General features: G+C 40.7%; 1 protein-coding gene and 3 non-coding genes across 4 annotated transcripts in view; 1 reads left to right on the top strand and 3 right to left on the bottom strand.

Annotated features, from left to right (window-relative positions):
- atrnl1a (attractin-like 1a) overlaps positions 1-23,857 on the top strand; it is a 194,035-nt gene that overhangs the window by 126,370 nt on the left and 43,808 nt on the right. Inside the window, exon 28 of the mRNA XM_030772321.1 lies at positions 20,950-21,061. Coding sequence (XP_030628181.1) covers positions 20,950-21,061 — 112 coding nt within the window. The remainder of the gene's footprint in view (positions 1-20,949; positions 21,062-23,857) is intronic.
- trnag-gcc (transfer RNA glycine (anticodon GCC)) lies at positions 1,314-1,384 on the bottom strand. Its single transcript has one exon. It is a non-coding gene; the product is annotated as a tRNA-Gly (tRNA).
- On the bottom strand, positions 9,315-9,385 carry trnag-gcc (transfer RNA glycine (anticodon GCC)). Its single transcript has one exon. It is a non-coding gene; the product is annotated as a tRNA-Gly (tRNA).
- On the bottom strand, positions 23,280-23,350 carry trnag-gcc (transfer RNA glycine (anticodon GCC)). Its single transcript has one exon. It is a non-coding gene; the product is annotated as a tRNA-Gly (tRNA).

Raw genomic sequence — 23,857 nt, 5'->3', positions numbered from 1 at the left:
TGAGGCTTAGTTGCTTTTTGTGGGGGACAGATGTTGTCTAATGGGGTGCGTTGCAAACTCAGTCTTCTCCTAAATGTAAGCCAGGGGTCATGAATCCAGACCTCACACATTATGTGGCAGTGTAAAACAATGAGTGTTTTTTTTTTCTCAGGATGTATGTTCCCTATCAACTTACCTTGGTTTGTGATGGATTGGATGACTCAACATTTTTTTCAGGGAATATGGTAACAATACCCACACCTCCAGTTCTGGGTTGCTGGAAGAAGCATGTTTTGTTTCCACTGCTAGTAATACAGTGTGAACACTCTTAGTGCTGCTTAGGCTGCAGCATGGTGAAGCTTTACTCTCCAGGTCAGCTAGGAGGGTGCTCAGTTATGGCGGGGGTATGTGTCTGTACTCACTTCTTAATTAAATCTTGGCATTCACTGTCTGGCTATTTAAGTGTTGTTTGCTACATTAGCTCTGAAGGGAACACAATACATAAACAGCAATGGCAGGCTTGTGTCCTGGAGAGTATCGTCTTTTAATCAATTGCTCTTGTTTGCCACTGCTTTTTTAATTATACCGGACCTAATGATGCAGACAGATTAGAGATTTTATTATCTTTCATCAGTATCCTGAGCTTCTGTAATGTTTTGTTTTCAATACAACAATTGACTACCATTGGATAACTAAATTTACAAAATCTAAGTTGCTTTTGTCTCCCAATGCTAATGATTTATGAGTAGTTACAGTAATATAATAAACATTGCATTAGACATTAAATATAGTCATAGAGAATAATTTGGGCTCTTACTTGAAGCAATAAAAGCATGTGTGAAGACTATGTGACCCACACAGGCACAACATAATATTTTGAAATTATGATCTTTGGAAGGGCAGGCTTCCATGCGCTACACCACCATAATAGTGTCCCTTAGATTACTGTATTACAAGAAACTGTTGTCAAATATACCTGACCTTTTCCTTCACAACAGCATCAACTCAAATCTATTTACGCTGTTCCCTGAGTACATGTCCTTTTCATTACAGTACTGTAATAATGGTGTCCACAGAGCACATCACAGAGCACAAACGCAAAGCTGTAAAGAATGCTCTAATAGCATCCAGTATGTGTCCTGAATTACACTGTGAAAGCCATAAGGCATGCAGTTCAAGGTGGAAAATGTAATACATTTACTTATATCCTGTACATGAGTTTGAAGCTCTAAACAATAGGCATACTGCTTTAACTTTTCTATCTAATTTCAGTGTCTTTAAACCCTCTGATCTGTGGTGCTGTAAACAAATGTTTGTAAACACTTCTAAAGGCTTGCATTGGCCAGGAATCGAACCCCGGTCTCCCGCGTGGCAGGCGAGAATTCTACCACTGAACCACCAATGCTTGATTGTATTTGCAGGCCCTCTGAGTTTCGAATGTGAACAAGGAGCAGTTGATGTGCTTAACATCTAAAGTAAGAACTCTCCCCTGTTGTTTTTAGAGACAGTATAAAGAATTTCCTCATTCCAAAGCCTCATGTATCTTTTGTAGAATTCACTCCTTCAGTTTGGTTTCCCAAGCAGCAACACCACAGTATCTCAAATATTGTTTTTTCTATATTAATCAACATTTTGTTTTATCTTCTCTGATATTCAATTCACATACATCCCCAGAGTTTTGCAGTCTTCTAAATGGAATGCTACTTTATGAGGTAGCATTCCAGATCCAGACTTAAAAGACTAAAGGCCAGCCAGTTTCATGTCAGCCAGATGAAGAGTACACATCACTACATGGTGGGTAATCTGTCACTGATTAAGACATGAGGTTAAACAGAGGCAGATCTTCAGGTCTACATTTAAAAGGGCTGAGAATCAAACCTATTTACACTGCTCCCCAAGTACATGTCCATTCATAGCAGGAAAGAAGGCTTCTGTCACCGAACCACCAAAGCTAAACTGTCAAACAATGAACTTACCCCCTACCTCGGCCCACACTGAGAATGAGGAAAACCTGTTGCATCACCACAGATAAGTGGATGGGCTGAATGATGAGTTAGATCTCTCACTCCCTCATTCTTTCCCTCCTTCACTTCCTCTTTCTCCCTCTAATTACGCTTTGAAAGGCTAAATGAGTCCTAAGAGACCTTTGACCTTCTCAGGCTCCTACGCAGCTTCTTTGTTCAACAAATTCATTCAACAAATCAATCAGCATGTCATCAAAATGGCATCTGGCTTGATGAGTCGGCCCTTTCAGCTTGGCCCTCCATGTTAGCTGCTACTGATCTCTTCATTCACGTTTCGAGTTGCTCATTTGCCAAAGTGACCTTGCGAAAATGAAATGAGCAATCAGTCGTTGTTAATCTGTTGGCAGGTCTAATGAACTGTCTGAAAGCATAACTGTGGTCAATAGCGCAGTTACCGTGCAGGGAAAAGGCTCTGCGCTCAGATGATTATTTGGATATTTATTATAGTAATTATTTCCGTCATTGCTATCGATTACAATGACATTGAGCATTATTGTCCCAGAATGCATGTGGTGACAGGATGTATATGGTGGAAGAAGTAGTAACATGGTTGTATGAGTTATTCTGTTCAACTTTTGTTTTTGTTTAAGGGTGATGTGAATATCAGCAAGTGTCAGAGTGACAGAGGACAGTGTTGGGTTCAGAAAGCCTTTTGTGACTCCGACATGGGCTTTAAAGAGAGCAGAAAAAATGATAGCTTTTAGGCCAGAAAGAGGACACAGAATGACTGAAGACAAAATATGAATGTGCTGTTGATGTAAGAGTGTAGTTGCATCAATGTCATACAGCGTGTGAGTAAGTGAAATCTTTGGAGGCTTGGTGATATGGGTAATGGCAAGGAAAAGTGACCGATGGTCAGTATTACAAGCAATCACGTGTACAGTGAGAGGTTCACCTTATCTCAGTCTGTGAACGTATTAAGAGGCTTTGAGAAAAGTTAAACATATTCTGTGTCACACAGTCAGAGCCGGCGCCAGTGGAAAACGAATGGGGGGCAATTGAAATGCAGAGGGGGGGCGGTGACTTTTAACCCAAAAAATAACACACGCTGCACACAGCAATACGATTGTTTAACAAGTGAATCACCACACCACACCACACACACACACACACACACACACACACACACACACACACACACACACACACACACTAACAGATCAACAAACCCCAGGAAACATGTACCATCCACACACCATCGAATGATAGTGACTCTCTGAGCTTGATTTCAACAGAGCCAACAACATTTACCGCCATAAAAAGCAAGTGAGCGCTTAAAGAAACAACCACCAGGTGAAGTCACCCAAACAGCCCTCTGGAGAAGCCTCTGTTAATAAACACATGCAACTGGAAATTGAGAATGAGTCTCTCCTGAAGAACAGAATCTAACACAGGCAATGCAACATAGTAGGCACATATTGTCCTGTAGGCTGGCTATTATAAAACTATAACAAAACTATTAGTGACATGAACAATAGGCTAACACAACAGGCCTACCCAACAAATATAAGTATCCCTCGACCAACCTAGCACCCCAAAATATTAAATATATATATATATATATTTTGGCTTGCCCGTGTTGTCCTGAGTGGCTGGTTAGTCAGTGCTAGTTGATACGCTGGTCCCAGGGTCCTCTATTGTTTGTGTGTGTGTGTGTGTGTGTGTGTGTGTGTTTATACATTTTCAGATGTTCATTTTATTTGTTAAAAGCTAGATAACAAACTAAGCTAGCTACCTTCTTGAAATACCATGGGAAAGCTGCTAACTCGGAGTCCACACAACACAACAAGCTTATCCTACATTAGTTAGCTAGCACTCACCTGGACAACCAATCAAGTGGATTTGCGTGGATTTGAAAACGTAGGCTGGAACGTGACTTTGCTTTTAGCAAATTATGGTGGGCTGAATTATGTATTAGTCTTTTAAAGCGAAAATAAATTAAAAAAAAAAAAATCAAATTAGGCCTTAATCTTCACTGAGGGGGCAACGCCCCCTTATGCCGTCCTGTGGTGCTGGGCCTGCATATAGTTTTATGAGCTTGCTTACAAAATTTTGCCTAAACTGTGGGAAACCAATACCAAATGATTTCTGTTTCTGAGGATATGGTATCCTTGCCCTGCATTCCAAAACGAATGAGTTTGCATTCTGCTTCACGTTGTAAACATCTGTGGTGCTAATGTGAGATGTATCAGTTTCCTGCTCATATTGTTTTTGGGTGGAAAAAGATTGGAGAAGTGACTGAGGGTAAGTGAGAGTGATTTTTTTTTTCCCTGAGAGAGTGAGCTGACCATATCTTTGGGACAGAAACATCTGTTGGCCGTGCATTCCCTCATGTAAATGTAAATATGTGTGTTAATAAGCTGTTAAAGCTCATCCTCATTCATGCTCTTTGCTAATGCAGCAATGCTTTTACCATCTGTTCCTATACATTGTCTTATGGGGAAAGCCACAACTTTAAGGTCGCTGGGAATATTGCCAGACCAGCCACCACAGAGGTGTGGGCAAAATGGAAATGCTTCCATAGCATAGCTCTGAATTGGATTTGACAAGACACCACTCGTGGTTACAGCAGGAAAATTTCTGTAGAAAAAATTATGTGGTAGAACCGTTGTACCTGAGATACTGGCCATAATAGTGGCGCATGCTCACTGGTGTTACTTTAGAGGCAGATAAAGTGCAAGGTCAAAGCATTAATGCTCACCCAGTATACCCACAAGTCTTATTAATGCTCAGCCAGTATACTCCCCCATGTCAGATATACATTTGAGATTAGGGGAGGGGGGAGGAGGGGGGCCTAGCATCCCCTAGAAATAAAATCACATATACCTACATTAGAGCTGTTTTATTCGTAAACAACACACTTGGTCTTAAGCGGTTGTTTATTGATTGTCTCCCTGTTGTTTGGTCTTCAAGGTCAACAGGGTTACCAGGGGCGCCCACGAGCTGCATTCTTTCACATGCGACAGTAGAAATCTTTTTTCATTTTCCATGCCATACTTGTTTTATATCTGGCCCTGAAGCTTGTGAGCTTCACACTGAGCTTTTGGATTACCAAGAAGGACAGAACTAGACACATTCAGATGTCGTCCTACTGGTCTTTTAATTTGTGTGCTGTTTATTAACTCCATTGGTCTTTTGCACAGACGACTGAAACACAAACAGGGTGTGCAAGCCAACTATGTAAATTTTGTTTTCTTTTAATGTGAGCCTCTTTCAGTCTTTGGTTTGCCAAAGGGGTTATTCACAGTTGCTTGCTAAAAGCATTCCTCATGGATTGCCCAGGGATTTAACCTGAGCCTCCCAAATGCCAAGCAAAAATATTACCACAGCATCTCGAAGAAGAGGCAAGAATTTTAACACTTCATCTCATGTTCTGATATGTCTCAGCTCCCAGACCTGTTGTCACATCATCAGAAGAAGGAGGAGTGTAACTGTTTTTATAAAAGAGAAGGGAAGGTTTCTCCCTCCCTATTTGTCTATCCCTCTCCCTCGCTATCCCTAAACCTGGTCACGGGGTTGCGTTTAATAACACACTCCGGAAAAGCTCATTACTTACTGTCCCTCGTCCTTAATTAACCCGTTAACCCTTCCCAAATTCCAACTGTGTGTTCGGGTCTCCAGATGTCCAGAGCTGCCCCATAATGAGCCTTGGCCACCTCCGGACCAGAGCTCAAACGACAGCAGCTCAACAGCCTTTCCTCTGTTCTTCTATTAGGTTAGGGATGAGGAATGACGAAGGCACATGAGCAGACACCAAATGCCAGGTGGACCCCAACAAGAGGAAATACAGAGCCAAACCTACTCATAATCACACTCACATACGTACACATTCTGAGTGAGAGAAGCAGAATGTGTCCTCAAATCCGACAGAGCGGCACAGATGTCTGGAGATTTGTTCGTCACTGATCAGTGAACTGCAACACAGCACTTTCTCTCCTCCTCTCTTCAACCGATCCTCCAGTCAGTCAACCCGATCATGGCGATGTTTCCGTGGCTTTGGGGCCTCATGCCTGGCAGCTCTGTGGTTGAGATAGGCCGACTGTCTGGCCTGCGCTCTTCTGTCCAGCAGTACTGGACCATTACTTGACCCTCCCCTTCTGTCTGAGACACTTCGACAGTGTGTTGGGCTGTGACAGGCACTTGGCACACACAGAGGGAGAGAGAGAGAGAGAGAGAGGGGCTGTATTTATGTATTTAGAAGGAAACTCTAGGGTAAGGCATTGTTCCTGTGCAAGCTCATTCAACAAATCAAATTGTCACAGTTCAGTTATTCTCACATTTGCAGTTTAGAGATAATAACAAAAGACAAACAGAGGGGTCTTTTGTGTACAATTTTTTCCTTTGTAAATACTGGAGGAAGTATCAACGTGTGCTGTTTGTTTGTGCAGTATGTGTTTGTCATAGAGTGTGCATAGGCTTAGGGCTTCTATGCCACTGGCTTGTTAAGACTATGATCAGCTAAATTAACCCTTTGTAGGTGCAGCTTATCTTTCTGTCTATCACCTCTGGAAAGGTGCAGTAAAAGTCCTGGTCTCAGCTGCTGGCTTGGGTCAGGTTTAAAACAAGGCAGAATTTCAGAACTATTCACCACAAGCCAGACAGACTTTGAACGTGTTCTGAAGCTCTTGCTTGCAGGCAAAGAAGAGTCTGACTGTGGTGCTTAGGAACTACTAAGAACAGGGAAGGCAGAATTTGATTGTGTTCTAGATCTCATGACTACAAACTAGTCAGAGTTTGTGTTCTGGAACTCAGATTGAAGCAGGCCCAAAAGTCCAAGTTAACCCCTGTGAATGTATTGGGTGGTCTAAAACAAACTGAAGAGACAGCATGAGAGTGCACCTGTGCAGCATTCTAATTAGCCAAGCCATTTGCCACTCAAGTGCAAACATCTGCAACAATCAGGCCAGCACTGCAGATGAACAGCTTTTCAAGTGGATCCACTCTGATGAATCAACAAATTGTCAAATAAGAGAGGCCTTGGTTTCCGGTTCTCTCTATCAACACTGTAGGTCCAACATTAGAGGGGAGAGGGAGAGAGCGAGAGTGCATGTACACTGTCTGATGAACCAGACACCTTCAAAGATTTTCAGTTCTTGCCAACCCAACCTATTGTTAATAACATGGACTTTGAAAATGAATATTAATTCATTTGAATTCTCAACTTTACTCATTTTACTGAACCAACTTAGCATCCTCTCCAAATGTGCAAAGTTCTTTGTTTTATGTAGTATAGATTTCCCATGGGATTCCCATTTCAGTCACTTTTTGTTTCTCTGAACATATTTATATCCCTTTTTGTAGATGCACTTCTGTCTGCTACACCTAGCGCTTCCCAGAAGAGACTCTTAACAGTGAACAAGAGTTTAAAATGAAAATGCATGCTTAAATCTAAATCCCTACTTTGTCTTGTTACCAGTGGTTCTTAAAAACAATACAAACTCTGCACACATTCTTTTTAGAAGAACTGAGGTGATTTTGGGAAACAGTGAGAACACGGATTTTTTTTTTTTTCTTGCAGCCTCTTAAGATAAAATGCTCTCGCTGTTTCTCCGACATAAACTGTGTGGCAATGTCTTGCTACCCACTGCACATCAGAACTTCCAAACATCTCAACATGCTTTGCTGTTCTATTTCTGAAATCTTTCAAATCTTTGCCTTCTATCTTTCTAGATGATGTGGTTAAGAGGAGAGGAGTTATTTAACAAACGGCTCTAAACATTTTTACAGCCCTGAACTGAACTGTCACTCCAGTACAGACTCATTTGAAAGTTCATGGCTTATTTACTCCTTTTATAATGAAACCAATATGTTTGTTATTACATGGTTATTACTTACACATAATGAATGATCTATGGATGCATGTGGGTCATGGGAAGGGAGGTTCAAGGGATGGATATCTAAATCATTTGTTTTATTATGTTCATACAATGCAATTTGGCCAAGCTACGCAGGTCCATATGTATAGTTTGCTAACATGGCTAGTTTAAAAACGAGCTGTAAATAACTACAATCACAAATCCATTTTTAAGTGCACTTTCCTCACAGACTGCCATTCTTTTGTTGAGTTTGCTTGTCTGATGGATCTTGAGAGAATAAACAAATAAACAAATGAGCAAACAAACAAACAAGCAAACAGATAAATGAGTAAATAAATAAATAAATAACCTGTCCAGGTGGGTCATACCTTGGAATTTTTTTTTATTCCATTTGCTTTATTCCATTATTAATAAGTAAATGTACAAACTTGTAGACAGTAATATATGTCTTTGTTAGGCTTGTGTTAATATATTAAAATTATCACACTAAATAAAATGACAGTAATACACCTGTACAATAATCAGACTGTATATTAGTTTGTAGATTTTGCAGCCATTTGCAGAATAGGATTGCATTACACAATTTAATTCTCCACAGCACATTCAGTCGAACAATATTTACATCTCTCTTTTTCTCCATGCTGTTTTCAGCTCTTTATGGCTTGGGTTGAGATATGGTTTGGAGAGATCTCAGGGGAGCAGTATTTGCGGCTGCTCTGGGTTTTGGCAGTGCCAGAGAACTCAAGGGGCTATAGTGATTCGCCATTCTGCTGACAAAGGCAGAAACTACCCATGGTAGAATGTACCTCTGCAAGTTGCACTGTGGTGGCTCTGAGAATTACGTCCTCATCCCTGTTTGTTTAAAAGAGACATACAGTGACTCTTACTTTAGAGTGGTGTTGTACAGGGAGAGATTTCGCTAGTAACGAGGTGACTTCAGTATACATTATAGAAGAAAGGACTGATAAATTGGAAGGTTCCTTATCTTTTCTACTTTTAAGCAATCCTGATTTCTTCTAACTTGTTCACTGAAATTATTCAGGTGGGTGAGATAACATCCATTCTTTGCTGACAAATGTTTTTAGGACTGAGTGGAACAAGACTCTACTGCAGTGATTCTCAACTCCAGTCCCGGGGGCCCGCTGTCCTGCACATCTTTGTTTTAACTCAGGACTGACACACCTGATTCCATGGATCAATTAATCATCAAGCCCAATTAACTGTAATAATGAAGATTTGAAACAAAAAATTGCAGGGCAGTGGGTCTCCAGGACTGGAGTTGAGAATCACTGCTCTACTGTATACAAATATACGCGTCATTTCGTGTGACTTCGTACTCAGCATATGGTGTTGGCATCTCTACGTTTGAGATTTTGCATTGTTGTTAACATGTAGTACAAAAGCTATTTTGTACTAAGTTAAGATCACACATTAAATGGATATCAGAGTTTAGCTACTAGAACTAGATGTGAAAATAATCCTCATAAGGTGCAACTGCATTGGCCGGGAATCGAACCCGGGCCTCCCGCGTGGCAGGCGAGAATTCTACCACTGAACCACCAATGCATATATGTCACACTAAAGGTGGGACTTTCAATCACACCCACACAGGGCCTACAGTGCTTTAAAATAAGATGAGATAAAATAAGATAAGATAAGATACCTTTATAGATGAAGTGAAGTTGACATCACACCGTGTCGAATTGTGGGTAACTTTTTGTTTACACGCCATGTTGTAAGTATCCCGCTACCTTGCAAGGTGAGTTGGAGGCTGTGTTTTGATTTTCTGTCGTGATTCTGAAAAATGCCATCATGGCAGGTCAGTGCTGCTGCATCAAAAACTGCCATAGTTGGTCACACCATTGGTCAGGGAAACAATGGAATACGTTTTTTCGCCTTTCCTACATGGAAAAAAACACTGGACGATTGAACCGCCCCTCCCCCCACCCTCCCCAGACACACCTATGTATACATTTCACAGTGTATAATACATCAAAACAAGTGTATTTTCATTGCGGTGAAAACATTGAAATTATGCTGGAATAAAATTTGTGACCACACAACATACTGTGACAAACTGCAGGGGACACCATAAATGAACACTTAGAAAAAATGTTCCGTTGTGGCTCTGTTCATGATAGTAGTCTCATACCTGTATTGTTGGCCCTCAGCTACACTAGTCATAATCTCGGAGGTTGCAGAAAGCAGATGTCATGTAATTTAACTAGTAGGTCAATAATTGCTGTTGATGAATTCATGGTTCCTGTTATCCAGATGACATGGAACTACAAGACAGTAAAGCCAGACCGCATTACATGAGTAAAAATAAATTTATTTTGAGTGTTTTCAATGAACAGATTGCTTTCTTAAGGCTCTTGTTTACATTTTTGTATATGCCTTGTTTCTATTGTTTGTGAAGCAACTTTTTATATAAGAGCATAATAGAGACTTTAAACGACTTTACTCTGTTTCTTTAAGTACAGAGATCCTTTGTGAGATCACATAACTTTATGAACCATAATTTAGGCTTGAATTTGCTCACAAGCCCAAAACTTGAACTTGAGGAACTTGTGAATTAGCAGATCTTGCATCTAGCCACTGCAAAACCGTTCCTGAGCTTCTAGGAATTTATAACTTTTAAACTCTTTTTAACTATTAAAAGTGTATGCACTACGTACAAAAATGAGATAATTTATAATGTCCAGGTAGGTGAGTGGAGGTAGTGCATCAGGGTCTGTAATCTTGGGCTGTCAAGTCATATGGATTTGTTAGGCTATTTATCATTATTAGTTCCGAATACCGCTGCTTGGCATTGCGATTTAATTTCTCTCCCTTGTTAGCAAAATGACCAAAATGCATCTCTGTCGTTAACCTGCCATCCCCCTATGTATTCTATAGAGTATTGTCAGTGACCATTGGGCCACCTTCCCTGTTGGCCACTGGTCCATCCCGTCTGTTAAAAAATAACAAATAGCCTACTGCCTATGTACAAATAGTGCAGTTAGGAATATATACATGCCAAGGTGCAGAATGTAAACATCTGTGCAGTGTTATATAAATGTAACTGTAAGTATATTAGTACGGATAGTCACACAGGTCCCGAACAGTCAGTGTCAGTGTTTAACAGTGTTCAGTTCTCCAATGGCTCTGGGGTAGAAACTGTTCTTAAGTTTGTTTGTCCGTGATATAATCAACCTTAAGCGTCTACCAGAGGTCAAACAGATGATGTCCAGGGTGGTATGGGTCTTTCAGTACGTTGGCTGCTTTACTAAGGCAGCGAGAGCTGAATAAGTCCTCTAAAGAGGCCAGTGAGCAGCCGATGATCTTCTGGATGGTACTGATGACCCTCTGAGGGGCTCTCCTGTCTGCTGCTGAGCAGCTGGCATATCACACAGAGATTCAGTACGTCAGCACACTTTCGAGCAGCGGTCGTAGGACACCAGCAGCTTCTCCTGCACGTTTTTTTTTCCCTGGGGATCCTCAGGAAGTAGAGTCACTGCTTTGCCATCTTGACTACTGCAGTGGTGTTGCAGTGGTAGTCCAGGACAGAGCTTCAGCGATGTGCGCACCCAGGAACCTGAAAACAGGGACCCTTCCCATAAAGTCCTCGATGATGTATAGTGGATCTGGGTCTGCACTATTCTTCCAGAAGTCTATTATGAATTCCATCGTTTTTGAGGAGTTCAGGATGAGATTGTTCTCTGAACACCACGCTGCCAGTCGTTGGACTTCATCCTCGTAGGCTGTCTCGTCTCCTCCTGAGATAAGTCCAACCACAGTCGTGTTGTCTGCAGCCTTGATAATGGTGTTGGTGGGATGTTTGGGGGCACAGTCATGAGTGTAGAGGGCGTAGAGAAGGGGGCTCAACACACAGCCCTATGGGGCACCGATGCTGAATGTAAGGGTGGAGGAGAGGTGGGGACCTAGTCTAACAGTCTGAGGAGCTAGTTAGTCAGAAAGTCCTTGATCCACTGGCAGGTGTGTTGAGAAAGTCTTAAGTTGGTAAGTTTAGTGATCAGTCTGCCAGGTAAAATACCTAAAGATGATCTTGTGGCAAAGGAACCTGATTAGCTCAGATATTTTTTGGATGAATGTCCTGCATACGATCAGGTTAAATGAGTGACCATCCTGTTCCTGCCATCATGTTTTTCACCACAGGTATCCATATAGAAAACAGGTTGATTTTATATTTGGCTGCGCATGAAACTGCAGAATTGAGATTCAAATTCAGTTCAGTAAGATTTACCTTATTTGTTGCCAGTCACTCATTTCTTTGAGTGTTCTGCAGTTTCTTTATTTAATTAACTGATTTCAAATAAAATCGACTACAGTGCTGGAAGAAGGTATAATGTGACACTGAAACTTTTTTGATACACTTCAGTACTGTATATCACAATATTACGGATGTTGGAGTTAGGTTAGCCTATTGTTTTCTCTTACGCTTGACTCTTTTTCAGGTTTTAATGGGCTTCCAAAATACACAAACTCTTCCTACTCAAAAAATATCTTTTCACAGCTGTATTGATGACGTCTCAAAACCTCATAGAGGGTGATTATGTAACGGAGGGCCTCGCCTCTCTCATCCCCATCCCACCATGTAGCTGTAAGCCAGAGAACAGTATTGTCCAATCTTCCCTCACATTGTTTATTACCTCAACAAGAAGGCTCTTGTGGGAATGAAAAAAGCTGGTCTTGGACTTTGCCTTGCAGCTTTTGGCTGGAGATTGGTATTGATTGAAGATTGACTGGGTGGGCTCCTCGTTAAAGGGATCCTGAAATGAAGCAGGGAGACACTGTAAATCTGCTGAATCATTTTTCACCCGGCAAGCTTGCATCGATGTGAAGAAGCAGGATTTGCCGTAATTGGTTGAACTTCCCACGTCCCATAACACAGCAGGCCAGGATGAGGCATCTGTTTTATTTTGTATTTAAAACTTCCTGATGCTCTTGAAGGACATCTCTCAGTCCTGTGCTGTATCTAATGTTAACAAGCTGGAGCTGGAACACATTGTTCTGGACAAATGAAAGAGTGACAAGAGAATTATTTGACATGCTATGTTGGGTTTAGAAGTATTCATGCAGATGTGCTTATATAGTTTATCCTGTGTTGAGTATTTGAACAACTAAAACACCCATAAAATACCAACATTTTGGCTGAGACACATTTACCAAAATACTGACCTAAATAAGTGACAATTTTATGTTGGAAATGAAGCCAATTACTGTTTCAACATTTATGTTTTTCAACAAAAATAAATACTAATTCATATTCAAGACTGTGAAATCAATGTTCTCTTCTCACAACATATAATTTCATAATTTTCATAGCATTCAAATATAGCATTCAAATCAAGTTCTTTTCAGAATAATCAACTTTCAACTCTTTTTTTTTTATATACCAGTTCTTCACGTGAATCCAGACTGATTATTTCATTCTTGCACTGACCCCAACCCTGCTCTCCAGTGTTTGCCCACTTTGTCACTTTGGAAATCCAATGTTTGCTCACTCTGCTGTCCTGTCTAGGAGTCCAAAATCAACCTCGAGGCTGCTAGACAATAGTGTCACACGCACTAAAACGATAAAGAGATTCCATTGGCTGACGGTAACCATGGACAGCAGCCAGCTCTCCATTCCCTGCCTGAGGTTTCGAGGGTCATTAGGGGCCTAGCCATAACCAGGCAACCAATTGGCATGGAAAAGCCTCGAAGTCATGACTGGGTCACTAATCACACCAGATATCGCATTAGAAGATGACCCTGTGGCACTCTCTGGAATTAATGGCCTTTATGTTTTCCACCTCGCTGACTTGAGACAAGTTTCCAGGAAGTAGGAGGAGTGTGTGTGTGTGTGTGTGTGTGTGTGAGGGGGGGGGGGGTGTGAAAAGTAAGGGTAAGGAAAAAAATGGAGAAAACTTTTTTGTACTGCTGTTTCCAGGGTAACTGTTTTTAGGGTGTAATAGTGTTTTGCATTATTATCAGCATTACCGGCAGGTTAGGGTTTGTGTCTACACTGTTACAGCCAGATCCTCATGGTTACAGTTTGTGTCTACACTGTTACAGCCAGATCCTCATGATTATAGTTTGTGTCTACACTGTTACAGCCAGATCATCATGATTATAGTTTGTGTCTACACTGTTACAGCCAGATCCTCATGATTACAGTTTGTGTCTACACTGTCACAGCCAGGTCATCATGATTATAGTTTGTGTCTACACTGTTACAGCCAGATCCTCATGATTATAGTTTGTGTCTACACTGTTACAGCCAGGTCCCACGGTTACAGTTTGTGTCTACACTGTTACAGCCAGATCCTCATGATTAAGTTTGTGTCTGCACTGTTACGACCAGGTCCTCATGATTAAGTTTTGAGTCTACAGCGGTACAGCCAGGTCCCCATGATTAAGTTTGTGTTTGCAACATTATAGCCTGGCCCTCATGGGTATAGTTTGTGTCTAAAGTGCTAGGATCAGGTCCTTGTGTAAACTGTTTGTGTTTTGTGGTATGTAAACGAGCCACTGGGACACACACACACACACACACACACACACACACACACACATACAAATACATAGATACATGTACACTCAAATGCTGACTCTTGTGCTCTGTCCCTCTGTCGCTCTCTGTCACTGTCACAGAGGTACACATGCACACACACACATACACCTGCTCACTCAGTTTGATGAGGGAATAGCAATATGTGTTGGGATGTCTTTGGGAAGATTTAGCTCTGTAAAATGGAGGACCATGTCCACGGGATAAATAATTGCACATGGAGGTGTTTTAACACAGCACAAGGTGCAGGAAAGCAGGAGGAGTGCTATTACAGTGAAGAAGTAAATTCTCTCTCTCTCTCTCTCTCTCTCTCTCTCTCTCTCTCTCTCTCTCTCTCTCTCTCTCTCTCTCTCTCTCTCCCTCCCTCCCTCTCCCTCTGTCCGACTGTGGTAAATGTGGATAAATGAGTACTGTCAGAGGAGGCTGATGATTGGTGCTCATATGAAGTGATGTAATTGATGAACTCTAAATTGTGCCACTTTCCCCTCCTGTCCCTGGAGCCACATCCCTGAGCCCCATGGCCTGACGTGTCAAGAGGGCTTGATTTACGCTCTCTGTCACAATACTGTTAAACATACCCTCCCCACCAGCCTGCCTAGGGACCAAAGACGGAGAGACCATGAGAGTTAGAGAGAGAAACAGAGAGAATTGCGTGTGTGTGTGTGCATGCGCACATGCGTGTGGGCGTGTATGCGTGTGCGTGTGTGAGTGTGGGATAGAGAGAGAAAGAGATTTGAAGAGAGAGAGTGGGAGAACTTTTGGAACTTTTGCGTCCCTCCCCGAATTCTTGCTGATATTTCTAAACTAGTCACTTTCCCTCTCCTTATATATATATATATATATATGTATGTATGTATGTATTTTTTTTATAATTTTGAAATCCAAAAAAAGACCATATATTCTGCGGTGTGTGTAATGTCTGCCATTGAAATTGTAAACAAACGACATCTAGCAAGCTAAAGTTAAGTCAAAGTTACTTTTTTTAGATTTCATCACTGAAAGTATCAGATAATGAACTTGAAGAAGAGTCTGGAGAGAATTTGTATGTTTGTATGCTGCTGCTGCTCTTCCACATAATTTTAAGGAAAGTACAAATGTTCTTGCTTACAAAAAAAAAAAAAAAACCCTCTGCAGTCTTGGTGACCGTGAGTAATGACTTGTCTTTGGCTATAATGACATGTGTCATCCAGTGTTTGTCCCCACAACATTCAGACCTTGTTTCAACCAGATTACATAGGATTTGGCAGACATTAGACTGGCAAAAATTGTTATTATACCACGTATGCCATTTTGCTCAGAAAACTGGAATCAAAACAGCCACCACCATTAACAGCACATTGAACATAAACAGAATCAACTTACTGAGTCTATCATCCTCTCTCCTTGGTGCCAATAAAGTTGTTCTGTTCTTTTACCTTGACTTTGACTCAAGAGCACATATTTATACTTGACTCATGGGACTAGTGTCAGTGCAGTCAGTCCCTAATCAGACAGGGGACAAATATTAGCAGGACTGCTGCCCTCAAAGACCAGAGATGAATATGGCCTTTCTAATGCTGTTAGACACACAACTGTGAGATAGTGGCCTTAGATGTCCCCAGCCTTGCCTGATTGATTGGGAGCTCTGTGTTGAATTCCTGGAAGTCAATCAAAGTCCCATTTTCCTAGACCTTATCATAGATCAGGAGTATTGATGTTTGTCTCAGCATTGCAGAAGATAACAATGTCACATTATCACTCTAATTACTGTCCAGCTATCAGGAGCTGTTTGAAATGGATGTCAGGGAGAGAAACCTCTCCTTTGTCATATTGGTTTGTCATGTTGTTCAAGTTCCAGAAGAGAATCCGAACTTTGTTTTTAAAACTTTATTGAGGTGAGTCTTATTTAATCTTGTTAAGTAGCAGGCAGAGTGTTGTTTTGTCTTTGAAATGATGGAAGCTTGGAAAGGATACATGTTGCTTTTAGAAACTTTTGGCTACTGTTCAGGTTTCATTTCATTTCATTTCATTTCAAACATTTTCCAGTAACGCTTATACCACCCTCCCCCCCCTCCCTGCAAAAAGGTTCTGCAAGTATTTATTTTCCCTAAGTAACTCTCTAAATGTCATTGATTAAAAACAAGCCTTCTGTTTGTCAGGTATCACGTATTTTATTTGAACAAAAGAGTTTCATTTTAATTCCTTGCTTTTACCGGTAAACAAGTCTTACAGCAGAACTACGTTTGGCCGCTTCAGGCCGGAAATTACGCCTTTGTTATCGGTTCGTTGCCATTGTCTCTCTTCGTGGAAAGTCCACGCTGTGGGAAGGAGAAAGGTGTTCTGGTGTTTACGCTGCTTCGTCTCAGATACGCAAGAGGCTCCATTGTTGTCGAAGCCAAGAGATCCCAAAAGGCTCTTTTTCTTTCAGCCTACACTGATTAGAAGCTTTTTAAAAAATATTGTATGCTGAGCCTTCACCAATATCCTATCTCTTATCCCAAGACGAGAAGCGGCAGTAGCCGAGAAGGAGCTTTAATAAGAAGATAATAAGTGATTAATTGAAAGGATATCAACGATTGCAGACGTACCAGAGTGGCTGGTGTGCTATTGAAAGAATCCACATATCTCAGACCGGGTAGGAGGGACAGAATAATACCCAGGGCTCTTTTTTTTTTTCCATGTTGTTTTGTCAAGGGCAAAATTGCTTGTGCACTTGAACAAAGTCATTACAGCACAAGTGTTTGTAAGAGACTTAAACACACCTTTTGTATGAATAAGTTAGATCTGAGAAATGTTGGAAATATTGAGTAAAGCAAAGTACGTCTGATTTGATTTGCAGTTCTTTCAGTCCCGCTGTGTTGTTCTGTACACCCTATAAATAAACTTTTTTTTTTTTTTTTTTTTTGTCGCAAACATCCACTGAAAACAGCAGAGAATATCATAGAGACAGAAAAATGTTGACAATTCACAACTTAAACAAACAACACATACATACCAGGATTAATACCTGTTCAGGACAACAGAGAAAATCTAAACATCTTTAATAACAAAAGGACTGTCTCTGCTCCCAATAAGCAGGGTGTGAGACAAAGATGAGAACACTTCACCTGCTTAAAAGGGATGGCCGGTATTACTTACAAATAATATTTTTATATTTTCAGACATTTAGCTCATGTTTGTTATGCATCCTGTGTATATGTTAATATTTCTGTTCCTCTGTACATGGTAAGATGATCAGCTATGGGCCAAGACAAAACAAATACATGTGTAACTCATTAAATAAAACCTACCACAGCACTTCGCATGCAGTGATAGACAGCAAAATATCTTATGTAACTAACACCATCTTTTGTTTTAGTTGAATTTTTTGCTGAGAAATATGTCACCGTGTCAATGATTCCCCCTCGTTGCTATAACTTTTCCCGTTGCAAGGTATGTTCCTTAAAAATGACATGGCCATTGTGAGCTGCATTTGCCTCTAAAGCTTTATTTTTGGTTGCAGAATAACTTTTGATGTCGGTTCCACTGGTTTAACTTATTCCTCACATGACACTGGTTTTGTGTGAGAAGAGGGAATGTTATGTAAATATATAGTTTACCCCTTTGTCAAGTAGCTACAGAACCACACTGCATCTTCTTAAAACCCTCTGCTCAGCCTTTTTTTTTTCACTTTTGCATTTTTGATGGTGTTGTTTTAAAATAGCAATCAAGGCAGTCTATAAAGGAGCTTGGCCATGATAACCGGCTAAAAAAAAAAAAAAAGAAAAGGAAAAAAAAAACAAAACACCCATACACAAACAAACTTATTCATTCTCTCCTAAGCCTGAAACCAAGTCAGTGGTGTGTGGTGGAGTGTTGGATCTCCTATCTAATTTGTCTAAATAGCCTGAGAATGCACTTGGAGATTATTGAATAATTGGATGGTTAAAGGTTTGACTTATTACTCTGGGCTCTGATCACTGATTAAGACATTAATCAAGATGGACCCAGTGGAGTCTGTGTCATTGATTAAGTAATCCAACCAGGATGCAGCTCTGTTTAAGTCAAAGGCATTGTGTAATATATCTGGGTTTATAGGGGCCAGATAGATATGCTGACTGCCCCCCTCCCCTTGTGATTTTGTTGGTTTTAGCATTGTTGTTTAGCATTTTTTTCATTGTTTTTAGCATTTTTCCCCTCCTGTGTTTATCTGTGTCTGTGTGTCCTTGTGCATGCACCCCCCCCCCCACCCCCCACCCCCTGTCATTATTTTGCCAATACATCACCCCATGAAAGCATTTTAGAAACAGAAATGTCATCATATTCAATTTTATATTATTCAGAAATTTGATCATCCTTAAACTAAAAGCAAAAGAACATCATGGAACTTTGGAGTTTAATATTTGACAATGTATGATTTTGTGTGATAGTATTTATATCTCTGGATATTTGTAATGTCCATTCAAAGTTATGTTACATTATAAAATGGGTCAAATATTAAATTATAGTAGACTGGCTGGTGTTTTCAGCACTGATAGCTTTATTCAGGTTAATTGGCAGTAACATGATACAGTCTCATCTACAGCAGTAGATTTATTCTTCAGTACTGGATGGAAAAGCACTTACTTACTGTACACCGCATTGTCTGAAGTTATTTGAAAAGCACCACAGTGCCTTTTGTTTTTCAGCTTACGTTTAAAAAAAGGGAGAAAAAGAAAAACGGAGAGTAAAACAGAGAGAAAATGAAAGGGAAAGAAAAATCAGAATGTTGCAATCAGACCTTAAATCTAGCAAGACAAGTATGTCTATGTTTTGTTTCATGGTTTACAACCACACCCTTAGGCCACTCTCCCATCCCCTCCCAACTAACACATACACACACACACACACACACACACACACACACACACACACACACACACACACACAGCCACCCCTTACCCCAGACGGTCATTGTTTACAGCATTTGGAGGTTAATTATGCATTTTATTGTCCGTTTATGGGCAGGGCAACGGATGCTTCCATGTCCTTCCCTCCTTTCCTCCTGAAGGACTTGTCAGAGGACATAAACTACAGACTAACCGTTCTCTTCCCTTGTCACGTCGTTCCAACTGGACAGCCTCGTCTTTACGGTTGCCACAGTGGCACTCCATCCAGACCAATGAATCAACCCCTCTCGGCGCTGTGTCCGTTCTCACCTTGACCAGCACTCAGCGTCTCACACATCCGCCCCTCAGGGAGGGTGGTGTGGTCAGAAACTTTATATTAACAGCTACGGACAGCTAGCATGGCAAAAGCACCGATACCACATTGTAGAGGACTGTGTTGAACGTGCGTTTAAGCTAACGCTTTTAGACATATGGTAAAGGGGAGGCATGCGCGCTATTAAAACACTGGGGTTCCTTTAAAGGATAATAAACTGTGTGGAGAAGGATAGGCACTCAATGCGTTGACAGTCGTGGTAAAAGCAGATAGAGACCACGCTAACACTCTTCATTTCATGAATCGCTAACTCTGCTCAATAAGAGTATGAAGATAACATGGCAAGCCTCTATTCACAGACTCAAATCATATACACTGAGCAGTACTGGGTGCTAAAGAATATAATGCTAAAGGATTTTGGTCATTTTGTGTGGAAAATTGAGTGGCTGTCCTCATATGTAACACACAAAAGAAAACATACGCTGGCCTCGCATGTCTCAACTGAGATGGCTGACATGTGAGGGGGAGGTGTAAGAAATTGTAAGTAGGCCTGCTTGGTCAGTCCAAATTGAAAGAAAAATTAGAGAGGTTTAAAAAAAAAGAAAGACAGATTGCTCACGGACTAAGACAACTAACGAATGTTACGCCTGCCCTTTTTCATAGCAAACTCTGAAGCGTTCTCAATGTAGAGATTGAGCATAATGAGAAAGTACTGTGGAACACCCCACCCCCAACCCCCACGGCACAGTCCATTTTTAGGAGATATTCAGAATGAAAAGGTCACCCACAGGCTAAATCTCTGAGATATAAATGAAAAGTTCCAGGCTGACTCCATGTGGTCACTGCCCACATGATTGGCCAAGGAGCATTGGAGGCAGAGCCTGTGTAAATTATGAGCTGGCCTGCCTGGGTTGCAAACAGGTGTCTTCCCCTAAGCTAAGATAACTAAACACAGACTGAAGTTTGCTTTATTGATGTTGTAATGAATTTCATGGTATATTTGTGAGGTTTCTGCCTGTGTTTTTCATTTTACATGTGCTCAGTTTTACTTGTTTGCAATGTATAATGGTCTTGGAATGTTATGTGTCTGTTTATGTGCATACATGTGTTTGTGAGAAGGAAAGTTTTGGTCACAGACTGCCATACAAACGTCCTTGGTTATCTTTTCCTCGGCGTAATTCCATTGTGTGTGTTTATGTGTGTGTGTGTGCGTGTGTGTGTGTCCTGTTATTATCCTTAGCATTCGTCTGTCTGTGTTTGTTTTCCACTGGGTGATTGGAGCATGTAGTGATAAAGAATCTCATAGAGGACCAACAAATGCTTTGTTCCCGTGCTATTTCCTCTTAAATAAAGTTTTCCTCACCTCATTCTTTTTTCCTTCTCTCTCTCTCTCTCTCTCTCTCTCTCTCTCCAGGAGCTCATGCGAGAGCGACACCAGATGGCTAGCCGACCTTTTGCCTCTGTTGCTGTAGCGTTGGAGGAAGCAGAGGATTCTGAAGACATGTTGCAGGGCCAGGTGGAGGTGGGTGCCTCTGCACATTTGCATACTTATGACAACACAATGGTTGCTGAGCAACAATATAGTGATTGGGTCTTACGTTAGGACCAAAGCAGGATTATTGCTCTATCTTTGCTGCTTTTTGGTCATTGTCTTACATTGTACTGAATTATTTAATCGCTTGTCACGACTAGTTGATTATTTGACCAAACGGTTATATAGTGTTCGGTTTAGGCATTTTGTCAGAATAGGTTATTCAAAAAACATTATTTTAGTTCTAGGATCGAATACTGAATTCATCTACTTGTATGTTCAGTTGTTGGTTTGATGGAGTAGGGCTTCTTCAACGTTTGCAAATTTGAAACAAAATTCACTTGTGTGTTCAGGCTTTGGCAAGAATCCTCTTTTGTTAATTATGTTTATCAGTTTTCAGATGTTGAATGCACCCTCATTTATGACTGACATACTCTGGAATAATTGTAATGATTAGATGGGGTGGATCAAAAAAGTGTTTTGATACTGTTTTCTACTTTTGGGGGGAATTTAAAAGGTTCAAATGAAATTCAGACTAAAGCATTTGCAAGGACTTCTTTCCTTACTTAATGTCCACATAAAAAGTTGATAATGTTCTCATCCTACCTTGTCCACTCGTTTTTGATTTAGACCTTCATCTTTTCTATTCCCCTCCAACACAGTCTCTTTTCTTTTTCAAAGCTTAAGACTGGACAAAACAACAAAAACATGGGTCAGAACTACGTCTTTGCTCAAAGGTTAATTAAGCAACATCTGGTGTTCCCGTGCAGACTCCATTTCACATAATTGCGTAGTAAACGGTAAATAGTTTCTCCCATAGAACGGTAAAGAGAGTGAACAGAGGGGATCATCTGATTTCATGCCCAATTTAGGGCCTGGATAGAGCTTTTGGAACACTGCTCTTATGGGCTTGTTCATTTGAGCCTAAAATCCCAAATATGCCATTAAAAGGGCATATAAAAGTCCAAATATTTGTTTTGCACTTAAATAGGATGGTTAATGTTGAATTACATTTGGCAGGTTAATGCGAATTTCTTTAGGTTTGGGTTTGTTTTGTACTTTTTTTGTACTGGAAATAAAGGTATTCCCCATCAATGTTGTAGTAATTTACGCTGCATGAGCTTAACTAGTGCCAATCATAGTTTTGGATCAGTAATACAATGTTTTGACAATTGAACAAAATTGTTCCAGACTGCACACAGAATATTCTTCAAAATATTTAAATTAAGCATACATTCACAACCTTAGAGCTACAGAAACTGTGTTTGACACTGTGTGACTCATATGCCGTGTGTGAAACGTGGGAGAGGGATCAAGCTATGTGTTGTAAATTGGCAGGTAAATGAATAATACTCGGTTGATTTTATTCCAAGAAACAGTAACTCCGCATCATCCCAGTCTCGCGGTGAATGTCAGAGGGGAATGTCCCAGCCATTTTTTAAGCTCTGTGTCAACATAGTCCCACCAGATGTTTTTGTGTGTGTGTGTGTGTGTGTGTGTGTGTGTGTGTGTGTGCGTGTGTGTGCGTAGATTTTTTTTTCCCCCAAGAAACACAACCTCCTGTAGAAGTCAAGAAAATATGTGGCAGTCTGCTATTCACTTTGTTAAATCAGTTTTTCTCCATCTTTTGTTTATTTGTTTTCAGTGCATTACATCTGGAACAAGCCAATTGTGTAGGAGGCTGGTGACAACGTGTATTTTTGACATATGGAAGCATACCATATGTCAGAAAATCTGGATGGTTTTAAAACCTTTTTTTCTTATTAGCAGCAATATAACTTTGGTTACGCTGTGAGCTTGATGACTCAAAGAAAGAGCGGTCTTACTCCCTCAGTAGCGGACAGCGTTATATACAACTCATTAAGAATCTTTGGCTTTTAGCTCTTCTCCATTCAGTACTTGTGAACTAGTATTCTTGTAACACTCCATGTCAAAATGAATCCAAACGCACAGCAACCTCAAGGGACATTAAGAATAACATGTCCTTGGCCTCTACAGTTACTGAGTAAATGAGAGCAGAGTCTGAAGTCTATGGATTCTTTCAACTTTCTGTTGTAGCTTCTCAGAATTTGCCCCATTTTCTCTTTGCTTTTTGCTGTGACTTCTCATATTTCACATATGCACATCATTGTTTGAGAAGCATGTGATATGATATACGTATGCTTTTTCATTCACCATAGCTCTAAGTAGAAGTGGAGATAAAAGGGATACAATGCATTGGCCGGGAATCGAACCCGGGCCTCCCGCGTGGCAGGCGAGAATTCTACCACTGAACCACCAATGCAACTGAGTAGTTAGTGGTGGCCTAGTGCCTCCAAAACCGAGGAAGGGTCTGGCCTAAAAACAGGAGTTTGATTTTGAAAAGGCTAGAATAGGCATCTATCTTTCATTATCCAATTCTCATTCTCTTTCTTTTTTTTCTCTTATAGTCGCTCCTTACCAACATATAACATGAAGGAAATAAGATTGTTTTACAGAATAAGCACAAATTTGAAGAAAGGAAGAGATTTTATTGCTGCACAGTGTGGTCCTCTGACTATTAATATTCTTACCTCTTATAAGGACAGCTGTTAGCTAAACATTATCCAGAAAGTGTGTATGATCTCAACAAAAATATCTGCGTTGGTCCTTCATTAAGGCGCTCTTCTTATCTCTGTGGATACTCATTCTCAGCTCGCGATACTGACAAACTCCCCCTCTTTGGCACACCAGACACATCAGTGTGAGATTCCTGGCCTGTACTTAAGTTTGCCCCAAGGCTGTCATGGAGAGAGGTAAAGAGCTGCTTGCA

Source organism: Chanos chanos, chromosome 4, assembly GCF_902362185.1.
Source record: "Chanos chanos chromosome 4, fChaCha1.1, whole genome shotgun sequence".
In the NCBI taxonomy this organism is placed as follows: domain Eukaryota; kingdom Metazoa; phylum Chordata; class Actinopteri; order Gonorynchiformes; family Chanidae; genus Chanos; species Chanos chanos.
The sequence above is the reverse complement of the archived record's forward strand: the minus strand, read 5'-3'. Positions and strand labels throughout refer to the sequence as shown.